This window comes from Haliaeetus albicilla, chromosome 9, assembly GCF_947461875.1.
Source record: "Haliaeetus albicilla chromosome 9, bHalAlb1.1, whole genome shotgun sequence".
Taxonomy (NCBI): domain Eukaryota; kingdom Metazoa; phylum Chordata; class Aves; order Accipitriformes; family Accipitridae; genus Haliaeetus; species Haliaeetus albicilla.
In genome coordinates this window covers 5,465,671-5,480,858 of record NC_091491.1, presented here as the reverse complement: position 1 = coordinate 5,480,858, position 15,188 = coordinate 5,465,671, and the positions used below count along the sequence as shown (strand labels likewise).

At 44.7% G+C, this 15,188-nt stretch overlaps 1 protein-coding gene across 1 annotated transcript in view; it reads right to left on the bottom strand.

Moving 5' to 3' along the window:
- Positions 1–15,188, bottom strand: part of SSH2 (slingshot protein phosphatase 2) — a 104,985-nt gene that overhangs the window by 55,203 nt on the left and 34,594 nt on the right. The window contains 1 exon segment of the mRNA XM_069791141.1: positions 14,612–14,655. Coding sequence (XP_069647242.1) covers positions 14,612–14,655 — 44 coding nt within the window.

Here is a 15,188-nt window from a genome sequence, read left to right as displayed (position 1 = left end):
AATACATCTACTAAAGAATACACTGAAACAGAAGTTTCTGATAACATTTGGGTCACCACTGCCCTTCCCATTCCACAGAGAACACATTTTTAGCACAGCAAAACACCAAAATCTGGATTTTTAGGTCTTGCCCACAATTAAATAAGGACATCCAATATTAAACTGCCTTTGCGAACTTGTGAATATAAACTCTAAAACAGGTCTTTATTGTGCCATCGTGAAAGCCACAGCACCTTTCTGATTGAGAATGCTATCAAAATATTAATCCAGTGCTCAGCCTTCTGCAAACGCTTATGCATGGGCCAAAAGCTCTGTCATTCTCATGCTTATTAATCTTTCCTTCCAGGAGGCAAAAGCACAGCATAAGCTCCTCCGATAACTCAGTTATCTCTCTCCCCAGAAAAGGAAAGGGTGGTCCTTCCAACCAAGTGGCCATTTAAACTACGACTAGATACAACACCACGGGGCTACATGCGACGGAGGGAGCAGAGACGAGCAGTATTTCCCCTTTCTATCGATCCCTTTCCATACAGTCTCAAACTCTAGGTTAAGTGTTTGAGAATCTATAAAACAAACATCTTGAGAGCACTTAAATTGTTACCTAGCTACCTAATATAGCTTGGTAAATCATCTTGAGCTCTAAGGAAATGTTTCAGCCTACAGTAGGTTGAGTTTTTCTCCACAATTCCAGAATTGCCGCTACTTCCCAAAGCCCAGGGCACATCCAATTTGCATCCTGGCTTCCACAGAACAGTTCAGATATATCACTGTTAAACCTACGTTATCAACAATCACAGGGAAAGCCATAATGTTTACAGGCAACACTGTGAGCAGAAAAAAAAAGACTAATTACCAGCATTTTGGGTTGAGTATGAAAGGCTCAGAGACTTAACTAAACTGATTACCAACTACAGCAGTGATTACTAATGCTCAAAAAAGAGGCCACAGAGTCTAGAGACTTATTTCCATATCAAGCATAAGCAGGGCTATCTACTAAAGACCTCAGAAGCGGAAGGCAGCTCAATTTCTAGCAGGAGCTTCTTGCGACAAGAACACAGTTCCAGGTGGGACCCAGCGTTTTATCCTACTATCTTGAAACCTTCCACGATGTTGCCAAGAGATAAAAGAGCCTTTGGCTGCTTTAAAGAAATATCAAGCGTGACTAGACTGCAGCCACTATCTCTCTAAAAGCCTTATCTACCACCCCAAAGCAGCCATTTCCCTCCTTAATCCTCCCAGCCAAACCCCACAACTCGGGCAGTCACTGTTAATTGTCTACAAATTAAATGATTATTTGTATCTGCATTTCAAAGGGGGGTGTGCAGCTGGAGAGACTGATTTTTTCAAGCTGCTTCGGATGGGGTACGGAGACACTCTGCACTTCGTAGCTGCCCAAGACTGGCAGTACCTAAAAACCGGCATCGGCTCATGTCTCCCCCTCATGACCTGCAGGTCCTGAGTGTCAGGTCTCAGTCCTGCTCCTATTGCACCGACCTGAAAAAAACCCAACCCAACCAACCCACCCCAAACCCGCAGCCCCTATCTGCCACCTTGTGATAAGCCCCAAAACAAGAGCTCAAATCAAGGGGCTAATCTCTACTTTAAGCCCAAAAGAGGGCCAAGGTACACGGCCACAAGAAGCCGGCACCTGGCTCCCATGGCACAGCCCGGCTGTGTGTCCGCGGGGGGCGGCGAGACCCCGGGACGGAGGAACCGGCGGCTCCGAAAAGAGGAGCCCCGAGTTGCCCTGGGCAGCGACTGTACAAAGACTTATCGAAGCGCTTGGTTGGGACCCAGAGTTTTTGTAGGGAAAGAAAGAAAGGGAAAAAAAAAAAAAAAAGGGAAGCCAGCGGTAACGGAGAAGCGGGCAGCCCTGCGGTGCCGGTGCCCCCCCCCCCGCAGTCCCGCTCCCGCCGGCCGCCTCCCGGTGCGCGGTGCCGGCTCCGCTGCCAGGGAAAAGTTTGCCCGAAGGCAATCTGCGGCGGAGCTAACGACGGAGAGCGGGGAACGGGCAGCCTCGGTCGACCGCCCGGCACACCGGGGGAAGAGAAGACCCGTTCGGAGCCCGGGCAAGGCGGAGCGGCAGCCGAGGGGCAAACGGGAGGAGAGATTTGCCGGTCGTTGCCGGTTCTCCCCCGGTACTCACAGCTGAGCGATGGCGCCCTGAGAGATCACGGCGTTGTCGGAAAAGTAGGGGATCATCGCGGCTCCCCGCGGAGGCGGCCGCCCTGCCCCGCGGCATCGGGAGCCGCCGCCGCCGCCGCTCTGCCCCGCGGCCCGCCGCGCTCCGGCCGCCCCCCCGCCCAGTGCGCAGGAGCGGCCCCGGCAGCGGGGCGGGGCCGGAGCAGGCCCCGCCCACGGCCCGCACGTGGCGGCGGCGGCGGGGCCGGGAGCGGCAGCGGCGGGGCCGGGAGCGGCAGCGGCGGGGCCGGGAGCGGCAGCGGCGGGGCCGGGAGCGGCGGGCGCTCCCCTTCGCTCAGGGGCCGGGATTCGATCGCTGGTTCCCCCAGGAGGGCGAGAACGAGGGAAGGGGGACGCTGGCGAGCGTGGGTGCGCTAGTTGGGTGTATTTTTTTTTCCTTTTTTTTTTTTTTTTTTTTTCCTAGGGCAGAACAGCCGGGGAAGGTTGCAAACTTTGAAACTAGGTTTGAAGCAGCACATCAAAAAGATTTTTTTTTTTTTTTGCAAAAGGCAGGCAGCGACAACTCGGGTGCTTAGGAAATTACCTTAATTTCTCTCCTGCAGGAGACGGGGGGGAGGGGAGGGGGGGGTGAAAATAGTTCTCGGCAGTAACTTTCATGTGCGAGACTTGACAACTCATTTTCTGCCAAAGGAGAAGAGAAGCAGCTGCCTTCCAATGCTATTTAATCTTTAGCTCCATCGCCCCTCAAGAGGAAAGGAAGAAAGGAAGTTCATTAGAACAAAAATCTTGTCCTCTGGCTGCTGGGAATTCAGATGGTACAGCACAAGGGAAACTTAATACAGTTTTCCACTGGAGAGAGGTGGGGGGCAGCTCACTCAATCCAGTCCCACACACAGGACAGCCCCAAAGCAGAAACTCTCTATTCCAGATCTGCCCTCTCCAGCCCTTGCACCAAGCAAGCAGTTTAACTAAGGAGTGTGGGAAAACAACTGAGAAATCTTGGAAGCTAGCTCAGTTTTCTGTTTCCCATAGGAATGCAGGACATCCCAGCACAGAGGGACACAAATAATACACTGTTCTTAAGCCGTCTGGTGTGGATGGCACATGCTCAGACCTAGTAATAAGGCACAAGTGAGCTGACAGTGGAAAATGTAAATTTAAACACTTGCACTTATTAATGACACCTACTCCATAGCAAAAAAATACTGCCGGTGCATCACTGCAGAACTGCCCCTATGATCAGACAGCAGAGCTAGAAGCCAAAAGAAAGCTTTGTCTAGGGTTTATTTCTAACTATTAACTAAAACTTTCAGAGAAGCAGAGAGGGGTTTAAAAAAAAACAACAACAAAACCAACCAGACAGCGTGACAGCAACTGCTCCAGGTCTGAGACTTCACAGGAGCAAAATAAACACTTGTCTGAAAGGTCTCAACCATCCCCACTTCAGGGACTCGCAGAGAAAGGGACAAAGCAGCAGAATTTGTGTTTCTGCAAGTTTTATTAGAATATGGTTTGGTTGCATTAATATGAGCAATGTCATCTTATATAGCCAAGAGCACATCTCTGGTAATGGCTTCTCACAGCTGTAAAGAAAATGCAGTGCCAGCTTGCTGCAGTGCCAAAAAAAAAATATCATTTTGTTAGGCAGAAATGAAGTCAGTTGCAAGAAGCAATGGAAAAATCAGGACGTTAGAGAAATGGAGGGTAACTCAATCCTTCCAGAGGTCAGGAGACTGGCAAGAACCTCATACTTGGTAGTAACACATACCACACATTCATAGACTGAAAAACAAACCCAGAACTTCTGTTCTATTCTAATTAATAACTTAAGGGCTTTATTCAAGCATTGTAGAAGACTAAATGCACTTAGATACTGTCCAGACAGATGTCAGATTTCTTACATGCATTACAGAGACAAACATTACAAAGGCAAGCCCTTAAAAACCTACTGAAAACAAGTGCAGTGATTAACTACAAGCAATACTCTTAAAGCAGCTACTCATATGGATAATAGATTTGTAAATTAATTAGTCCTGGATTAATACAATCATCCACTGCATTTCCATATGCTAAGAGACCAAACAATGATAGAAATATCCCAGCTTTTTTCTTCTTGAACCTTTAGAAAACAGGAGTAGGAAATCCTCAAGTAAGTCCACATATTGAAATCTGCACTAATAAAAGCTATTTGAACCTGGTTTTGTTGCCATAAAGGTTGAAATACCAGCCTGAGACTGACACTGCCTTCAGGCTACACGTTAGTGAGATTAGCATTTCAGTTCCCACTGTCCATTTGTAGAGCATGTGTTATTTTCATAGCCTGCATTTTAAAATCAGACTTAAGGAGCAACCCTATTTCTTTGTCAAAGTTGCATCCTACATTTAGACATGAGCAGAAGTATTGACCCAATAACCTGACGTCTCAGCATGCAGGAGCAAGGAGCAGGCAGAAAGAAGGGGCTTCGAGGGGATGCACAACAAGATGGAGTTGAAGGCAGCCGGTCACAAGAGAGCCAAGAAACTGCTCCTTGCTGGAAGCAGGTGCACTCTGCTGGGACAAATATATAAAGAATGTAAAGCACACAGAATTGCAGTGATGACAGGTAGCGGTCTAAATCACTACTGTGCTGCAATAGAGCATGCGAGCACAGCCATTAATCACTATATGACAAGATGTAAATAAGTCTGTCTAGGGTCTCAAGTGCTTCCCAGCCCAGTGCACGAAATTACACTTTGCTGCGGGGAAAAGGGCACTCACTGCCTGTCCGAGTTCTCGGTCCGCATTTCGCACTCCGCAGGAGGTCACAGGATTAGCAGGGCCGTGCCACCTGCTGCAGAGGCAAGCGGTAAACAACACCGCATCTGCACTCAGTAGGACACAACCCTTGTTGGGCAGCAGGATTTCATTTAATCTTTGAACACCACACAGACCAATAAACTACAGTTACATATGTCATGCAAGACACACTGTACAAAAAACCCCCATCCCAAAACCTTTGCAAAGCTAACTAAGCCAGCTATTCCAGCAGCTAGAACCAGTTATGGAAGCATCATGGAAAAAACCTACGATAAAGAGTGCTAAGGATGTCTGGCCAGGCACTTCAAGGCGGAGGGAACTGAGGGAATGCCCACCAGAGCTCCCTCTGGAGAGAAGTTTAAGGGGGTGGTGAGAGAACATGCCTGCACAAATCTCTTGTATTGACTTGTAGTGTTCTGTCTGGCAGACAAAGCTGAAAATACATGGTTTATTCATACAATCATCTCCCCCAGTATCTATCTCAAAGCTATACAGTCACAGTTGCTTGCACCAGCAACTTCAGCTGCCTTACTTTCCTTGTGCATTTTAACATGTTTTGATCTTGCAATGATGTAATAGAGTAATTCCGTGTCCTGCACGGGGCTAGCAGCTTGCAAATGGGATTCTCCTTGTACAGCTGAGGCCTCAGTACATAGGTCACCAGTAAAAAATGCATGAAGCGCTCTAGTCAGGTTTTGCATTAGCATGCAGAGATTTAACACTTGCGGAAAGCATGCTTGCAGCTGGACACGGAGTCCTGTCAGTTCACATAGTCCACATGCAAAGAGGGCATTAATCAAGCTAATATTTCCATCCAAGATCAACAGCTTAAGGCTGAATTGCTGCTTCTTGTCAGACCACACAACAAAGGCGTGAGTGTCACCATATTCCACCCACTCCTATCTCACAGGGGTTTGCGGAGTGTCTGCTCACATGCTAAGATGATAAAATCTGGTGCACGGATTGTCTTATTAGATATGTTCAATTCTTAGCCTACACCGGGGCCCGGTGACCTCTTTTCACTTCAGAATATGTCTGCCAGCAAGACTTTCTCTGGTCCTCTCAGTTCTCACCTTTTGAAGAGCCCTAATGAAGATGATGTATTTCCATAGTCTCTCTAGAAACTTATTCCAGTGGGTATGAAGGGTTGGGTATTATTTTAAGTCCATTTGGACTGAACTCCAGGTACTCTCTGCAAAAGCAAGGCATGTTCTTCTCTTCCTCCAACACAGCAGGGTGAACCTGTGGAAGGTACTACAGCTGTAACATTAGTAGTGTTCAAGGTAAAGGGAACAGTGGGATGTTGTCAGGTGTAGGAATTTTGGCCTCAATCTATTAGCATCAGTGTAACAGATAAGGCAATGCAGAACCCAGACCCATGTTTTCAGGGGATTATGAAAAAACTGGTGAAGCTGCTGCGTTAAGCAAACAAACCTCCCCCTCACCACCATCACATCCTCTCCCCGCAGAGCGATGAGCTACGGCAGTGCCTGCTCAGCCACCTTTACTGCGCAGAGGGAAAGTTTGTTCTTTACTGCTGGGCAGCTGTTTCCGGTGCCGTTTATGAAAAGTTACAGAATTTTGAAAACAACACGTTGCTGCCCACAGCCGAGCACTGAGTCTTGCACAGGCATTGCCGGAGAGAGCAGAGGTAGCAAGTTCATTTCTGTGTGCGGAGGTGGGGCCAAGGGCTTTGTTTTTCTCACCGGCAGCTATACTCTATCCTTCCCCACAAAGACAGCTGTCTCAGCATCAGGTCTGATGCGGAAAAAGGGCCCTAAGAGGTAGCTTTGAAGAATATGGTGCCACGCTCCAGCTGTTTGAGGGTCAAAGGATCTGATGCCTCTGCTTTTTTGGTGGGAGGTCAGTGAATTCATCCTATTGCTGTGAGAACACGTGGCTTTCAGCAATGAACAGTCTACAGATGAATCTGAGTGGGTTAAGAGTCCAAACAGATGACTTATCTGGGGAGAGCCTTAAATTAGTAGAGCAAACCTGTAAACAGGTAGAGACTAATGCATTGAGAGCAGCACCTCTCCTGCACTCATCTCCTGCTGCTGCCTCCCCACCTCAGAGGGAAGAATTGATCTGTCAAAACTGTTCTGGCCATTTTTAGCATGGTAGACAAAGCCTACTGCTTTACATAGTCCAATTTATCAGGAAAACATGAAGCCATTTCAGTACCAGTGATCATAAACAAGCCAATGCACGCAGGGCAGAATGAGATATAGTAAAGAAACAAAGCTTTCCCAGGGAGTAAGAGGGATACCACCCACCAAGGCAGTGCTTACATACACCAGCTTTATTACACATAGTAAGGGAAATTTAACAAAGTAATTATAGAGGAGCCTGTATCTAGTTTAAAAAAAAAAAAACAACAAAAAAAAACCAGAGGGGGGGAGGCAGGATCAGGGAAAGCACGCAAAACTATACTTGAATCCTGAAGAACCAGTCAGAACAGGAAGCTACATTCTAAATTTGGTTATTTAAGCTGTCAAAGAGTATTTCTGTTTCCAGTTCTTGAGCAAAGAAATCAGACAGGCACAGGGGTAGGGTGATAAGCATCACAGAAAGAACAAAACCCCACTTTTAAAGCCCGTTTGGTCAGCTGCCCATCATGATCAATGATTAGGCTTCTTAGTTGAGAATTCAACACCTATTTTGCAATATTATCACTTCATTAAACCCTTCCCTCAGAAACCACACACCCAATCCTTGTACAGTTTACCTACCATTAAATCTTAGAGGGTCTGACACAAAGAGGTCAATGCTCAATTACACCCATTTTACAGAGACAGAAGCAAAGAAGGCTGAAGGGACCAGAGCAGTGCCACCAGGCAGCAGGGGTAGGAAAAGGGACACAAGCAGCAGTGTCTTTCACTCTGGTCTCTCAATCAGCCACACTAATATTGGACAGGGGTAACACACTGCCACACAACTTTTGCTGAAACACCTTCTCCCACAGCCACCTTCCCCTGCTGCTTTCTGGAGACCTGCCTTCTGCATGCATTCAAGCAATTCAAGAGGAGCGCTGAAGAAACTAGTTCGGATGCAAAAACTACAATGCATTCCATTTGCACAGCAAAAAGCTCTCCATGCAAACATCTACATCACTACTAAAAACTTAATCCAGACCCTTGCAAAGCGTTAAAGCACTGCTCTAAGTCCGGCAAGGAAGAAATATGCCTGAATGACATGTCTGAGATCATAAAATAGGTAATGTGTTATTTCAGTGACCTATGGAAAAGAAAGGTCTAAATCCTCTGAACTGTCAAAAACACACCCCTAATTTAATAAAGGACTGTTTTTGATGAAAAGATACCAAAAAGCTGAATGGCAACGAGTCCAGAAACCCTGGCCCAGATTCTCAAAATACATTTATGTGCATGAAATCCACGCAATGCTGAAAAGTCTGAGGATTTATGTTTAACTGTGAAGGTGCCCTACCAGGAAAGGACCAGAACGGCTATTTTGGAGTTTCCCTTTCTATTTACAACAGGAATCTTTACTTAGATTCCTGTAGCTTAGAGCACCTGGTTCATGCTCAGCAGGAGACACAAGCATGTATGGAATCCTTATGGCACCCCCTGGTCAGCCCCTCCTTTGCTAACCTCTGAAGAAGCAGCACAAGTGCATGGGGGCAGCTGTTCTGGGCTTGCTCTGTGCAGAGCAGACCCTTTTGATAGCTGAAGGATCTGACCCACCTTCATTCCTATTCCTTCCCAGTTTGTCTTTGCCTTGTTCCTCATTCTTCTCTGTTCACACACTTAGAATGACAAATTAAATAAAACTTCTCATAAGCATTCATATTTTGAGCAAGCTCCCTGCTATAGCATCATATGTTTACCTGGTAATTTGGTAATGCAACAATATTAGTCTGCTTGATCCTTCAGCCTGAAGATCACACCTGAAGTCATCTTACACATTACTGTGATCCACAGGTATGTAATCAGACTGGACTGAACATGTTGCAACCACAGACATAGACCTTGCCGTGAACTAGCCCTGCAGATACCTGTTACTAATTTAATAAACCCAAATTTTACTACAAATGCTATACCTTTGCTCACAGTTTGGTGATAAAACACCTGGTATTCAAAAATGAAGACTACAGACCCACTATAATGAATTGTGATATGTGGCCCATGGAACTTTTTCTGGTGGTCAGCATAGCTGGCAGATTAACAGAACCATTCTTTATCTCGGTATTACATTCTCCACAAGCAGCTGTAAGTAAATGCCACAGAAAGGCTAAGCTGTCACTGAAAGGCAAGACAGAAAGATGGACAGACAGGAAACACATTCTAAAGATAAGGCTTATACTACAAAAGCTTAGTAATCTCTGGCATGGATAAACACAAGCTTTCCTGTACACCACACATACAGTCCGCTCTTACTCAAGATCTGGAGTTAACAAATTGTCTTGCACACCCATTAGAAGATCCAGCTACCTACCGTTCAAGTACCAACAAAGTAAATGTTTGGCAGCTACAGCAGCAAGCAAAGGAAGCACAAGGAAGGTTTAGTTGCTAGAACTCACAGAGCAAGCATGGTTTTCGGAAGTCTCTTGTAAACACCAGACAGGCTTTAAGGATAACCACAAATGTCAGGAGCCTGCCACAGGAGCACCAAACAGCAATGATATACATCTCCAAAATTCACAACAGACACTTGATGATGCAGATTCACACATCTCAGTGTGGACTGTAAATGAGCCTTCTGAAGTGCAGTCAATTCGGTATCACAGAATCAATCCCCTCTTTCTCCTAGAGACTAACACACATCTGCCATAACCCTCAGGTAGAGAGAAGCTTACAGTGGGTGTCAGTTTAAAAATCAAACAAGTTGGCTTACAATTTATTGAGCTGTTTCCCCATACAGGGAAACACATGCACCAATTCCACTTACTATTTGAAAACAACTTTTATACTGTTACAAACCATAAGCTCCTGCATCAGACTGTGGTCTTCCACTCCTAAAACAAAAAGTATTTACTCGCAGCTTGAAACCTTGAGGCATCTTGGCACATCCAACTGTTATCATGGCAATAATCTGATTTGCCTTCCTTCCCAGTTCACTCCTGGAAGGAACTATTTTGACTAAAAAAAAACAAACCAGAAGGTAAGCATACTTAGGCTGCAAAAGGTGTTGGGTTGGATTTTTTTTTTTTTTCCTTTTTTTAACACCACCCTCCCACCCCCACCTGAAGAAGGGAGGACAAGCACCTTTTGAGAACACTTTCAGGTAACAAACACCAGATTTCGAGCAGGACCTAATCACTCTCTGTGGCACTTGAAGGCAATGACAGGCTCCTCAGCTTTACCTAAGCAAATGGACTTCAGTCTGACCAAGCGCCAGGCCATAAAAGTTCAAAGAATTCCGCTGAAGTCCCCAGCAGCCTCGCTAGGCAATACGGCTTACCCAATTTTATATGCAGCAGTTACTGTGCAGACTCAAATGCTGCATTTCAGTAACCAGAGCTGTTTCAAGGCACACAGAAGTGGTAAATTCACAGATAGTGTGGAAATAGGGGCACCATTGCAAACATAAACCCAAAAAGCAATTGGCCGATCCTGACAGCGAATCCAATGCAGACTGCAGCACCGCTGCTGCCCCGGGCCCTGGAGATACAGTTTGTCAGCAAAACAAAGATGCTGAATCCTTGCAACCTTGGCACAGAGCACACAAAACCTTAATGTCAATAGGTCAGTCAGTGTAAACACAACTCAAAGCTCAGTACACGTGCATTTTAGGTAAGTTTTAACAACATTGGGATGATGCAAAGAGATTGTTAACACAGATGCTCCATTAAGAGTGTATTCAGCATGGCAGCAGCACATCTGGGGACAGGAGAGATGCGGAGGCCAGCTAGCTGTACAGCCTCCAGATAGTCCAATAAAAATGTCTAGAAGGTAGCTATGAAGGTAATAAATGTAATAAATAGATTGTTCAGGACATCTGCTTAGGCAGTATTCTGTCTTAGTCCCTTTAGCCAAGGGTTAGACAGGTGACAAGGACTGGCTCAATCAGGGACTCCGGAGCAAGAACTTGGACCCACATCAAGGGTTAGCGGATATCGCCCATAAACTGCAAGAATGGTCACAGCTACGGCAGGGTACAGAGACTCTCCTGGGCTTCTCCCAGAGCAGGGCTTGGGTGCGAGAAAAAAAAAGTTCCAGAAGCCACGCTGGTTCTCACCCATTTGCTCAGCTTCATGTATTTGCAGTATTAATTTGCCTTGGTTTTTAGTAACAGATGTAAGTCTTTATAAAAATTAGGTCCGTGTTCAGTATACCCAAGTACTTTCCTCAAGTAGGAAAACAAACCATTCCTCTTTGCATCAGTACAAAAGAGTTCGCAGAAAATACCGTTTCAAGCATCTTCCAAGGATAATTGCAGAGCACACATGAACTCTCTTTCTGCATATCTAATAGCTCTTTCCATCTTTTGGAGAAAAGCTTTAAGTGGATTCTGCTAATTCACAAAGCAGAAAGCTCCTCATTCCATGATGGTGCTGGCAGAAGCAGTCTTGTGGCGAGTGCAGGCTTGTCATGTCATTTGACTGCTCTGTAGAGCAGGTTTAAGTTTAAACAACATTTTCACACACTTCCTCTCCTTTGTCTGCAAGACTTGAGTCCATGCAATCAGTCCTCTGTGGTGTTAGATTGTAAAGAGCATGAACAGGTCAGCAACCAGACAGATTATTTGTTTTAGGTATGATGATCTTTATGTACCTATGTACAAGTTTAAGCTCCTATTTGAAACTCACTTCTCTGCCTCTTTGGAGGACATTTTGGACTGTTTGCTCTTCACAGCCTCTGCTCAGCAAGCACTCATCACTCCTGCTGCCCTACTGCCAGTCTTTTCTGCATGTTCCCCTTCACCTCAATATATATCCCATATCTCATCAGTGAGAAAATGATGAACAGCAGAAACCTAACACAAGAAGCTATCTAGAAATTGCTAGTCACAGGACTAGCAATGCTGTTGAGCTGGATCTAAGTGGAACGTTTGTCTCTTTTGAGACAGCAATCCCTAGACTCTGCAGAGACATAGGGACTCAGAAGGATGGAAATGAAGGCTATACTCGGTGATCTTCAAGACTGATCACTGCAAAAATCTTCTGACACCGAACATGTCTATGTGCTTACCCTTAGGTCTTACGCTAATTCCCTTGCAAGCATGAACATCTCTATGCACTAACATCCTATTTAATAAATATTGAAGTGTTATTTATTAACCCAAACATGCTTTTAGCCACAGTAGTACTCTTGCATTCAATGTCCAGTTAACAGGACTAGTTAACAGGATGACTCTGGGCCCGCTTGATGCCAACCATGCTACCCTGAGGTAGTGTTTGAACAAATTTTACACGAGTGCAGGAGACAGAAGGACTCCTCGTCAGAAGAATTTTACAAATAGCAAAAATTCCACCCCAAACACTGACTGTAGCTACAGCCAGGTCACCTGAATTATGCCTCAGGAGAACTTCACCAGCCTGGCCTTGCCCAGGCAGGCAGCTAGGAATGTCAGGCTGCTGCAGCACGCTACTTCGGCAACATTGCAACTGATAACGTACCTTTGCTTTTAAAGCCAAATTCAGTCCATTGCCTCTTTACTGTCTGGATTTTTAATAGCTACAACTTGCTATGTTCCCTTGAAAACTGGGGATTAGATACACTCACAAGCTGTTTATAGACATCTGCTGCTCCTCCACAGCAGGACTCCAGGTTGACTACTTACCACATTTGACTGTATTATTTTTATCCTATCGTAACCAAACACATTTAACACCCACCCCCTTATTTTCCCTAAGAAGGATCCTGGTTTCAGTTAGCTTTCTGACCCCAGCAACAGGAGTCACGGAGGTCAGATCACCACATCAACAGCAGCTTGTCATTTCCTACCCCAGGAAGTTATTTAAAATATATTAAAAAATGCTTGTTTCAAACCTAACCTACAATTGTTGTTAAGTGCCCACAACAATTAAATACCTCCCATCCCCATCCAATACATTATGTATACTGAGATCAAGTCATGAGTTGATCTTGTGACTGCTGGAAGGCTAAGAGTGAAATTAAAAATCAGAGTTTAGCCGAGTTCAGTTTGAACCTTTGGGAATTGTGCTTTCCAGCTTTCCTCTCAGTCATGAAAGCTGTAAAATGAAGAAACAGCAATTCTTAAATCATCTTCAAGGGTAGAAGACTGAAGGAAACAGACCAGTCACCTTCCCCGGGCCACACAATCATAGGACTACACTGAAATCATGAGAATGTGCAACCAGGACAGCTTTTTCTTTTGCAGATGCATCCAAGTTGGCCCCAAATCCAAAGCCCAAATCTTTTAAGTACTTTTGAAAGCCTTTTAAATAGTAGAAATTATGGCTTCTGTTGTTACCTACTCACACAAACAACATTAAGCAAGGAACTGTAACAGCCACATCGCTCATAAAGGGAGAACTATTTCACCTTCACTTCCCCTTTACTCGCCCTGGAGGGAATCTTACGCCTTTCATAAAATTTGGCCGCAACATTTTAAGCCAAGAAAGCGCTCCTGCTATTGGAGAAGTTACCTGGTAATATACACTTTTTGCTTTCATTAAGTTTAGCTGAAATAATTCTTTTGATGGCTTAGAGGATAGGAGACAAAAACTTACAAGACTTCAAGAAGTCTACCCTTTAAGACTACAACTACATTATAAAATCATGATTCATATTTGCCACTGTTCAATCAGTTGAGTTTCAATGTTTGTTTGGTTTTTAGGGATAAGCACTTATCAAAAAAGGTTCTTCCTGAAGCAACTGAAATCAGCATTTATGAAAGGTGAACATCTCCATGCAAAACAATCCCAATTAAAAAAAAAATCCCTGCAAATTCTCTCCTAACTTTGGAGTAGGTGTTTGACCACCTGCATCAGTGGCAAATACCTACACATCCATTGAACATACTATTTTAAGCAGCAGGTGCCCTTATGGCATAGGATTACCCTGTACTTTAGCTTCTAGAAGTACAACTTTTTGCAAATCCCAAAGATGTACACAAGGGCCTAACCAGGAAAAGAAACACAGCTAGAGGATGACTATCACTGCTGAAGTCTCTCCTGTGATGCTCCTGCTAACTAGGATAATCCAACAATCCTTGTTGGCAACAGAGACTTTTTAACCAGAGAACACGAGTTTATTAGTATGGTTATTTCTCAGAATATTCTGATGATGGGCCAAATCCTGAGAAACAACATACAACATTGGAGGGAACTAAGGAACAACACAACCAGGATTAAGCAAAGTCTCCACATGCACAGAGAAATGGAGTATCACCATCTTACTCAGAACATGTCCACAGGCAAGACACCCCTTCCTGGATGCAAACAACAGTTTGGAGAATATACTCACTGACTTCTTTGCAAACTGTTCCCCATATGTATTTTTCAGCGTGTAATCTGACTTTTCCCGTTTCCTGCTGCAGCAACCCCTTTACTGGGAGCATCATTTAGGCTATAGTTAAATATATTTTTCAGTAAGGTATACATAAGACAGTTGTGCAACATTAACAATAGGCAGAAAATTATGCATGTTTGCAAAACATGCCAGAACAACAAAAAAAGCCCCGAGGAACATTTCACACAGAAAGGTATCCTCGAGGACTCTTGCAAGCCTCAAGTGACAATCTTACCTTCTGGGCTGGGACCGGCATTCTTCTTCCCCACTGTCTGCCTCCTGCATACACAGGAAAGGAGAAAAAAAGTTAATATGCTTTAATATATGCAGAATCCAAAGACTTGCATTTCACTGGTTTTTGATGGTAGAAGACAAAGGAAACTCTCACTGCTTCTGCACGTAGCTGTCACTATAGAGGAACTCACTTTCTGCTCAGCTGTCACTTCATGTTCTCTCAAAACCCTTTTAAAAACTCAACATTACAAGAATTTGCAAGGACTTCAAACGACCCCTGCCAAACAAGGCAGACCAAGAGCAAAACACATAGTTTACTTCCAGGCAAAAACCTCTGGGTTTTATTACCTTTATGTAGATCATGTGAATTCATAGTCCAGTGTCAGCAATCAAGTGTAAGAATCCACAAAACCAGTAAGTAATAAACCTACCAAACAGGACTGGGTGAGTGCAGATAGACTAGAAAGTAGAAATTTGACATGCTATGCTGCTTTAGATACAAAATTAATATGCGCCATCTCTAACATGCTGTGGAATTTTACTAGGCCTACCTACTAAAGCCCAAAGCAATACCTCAG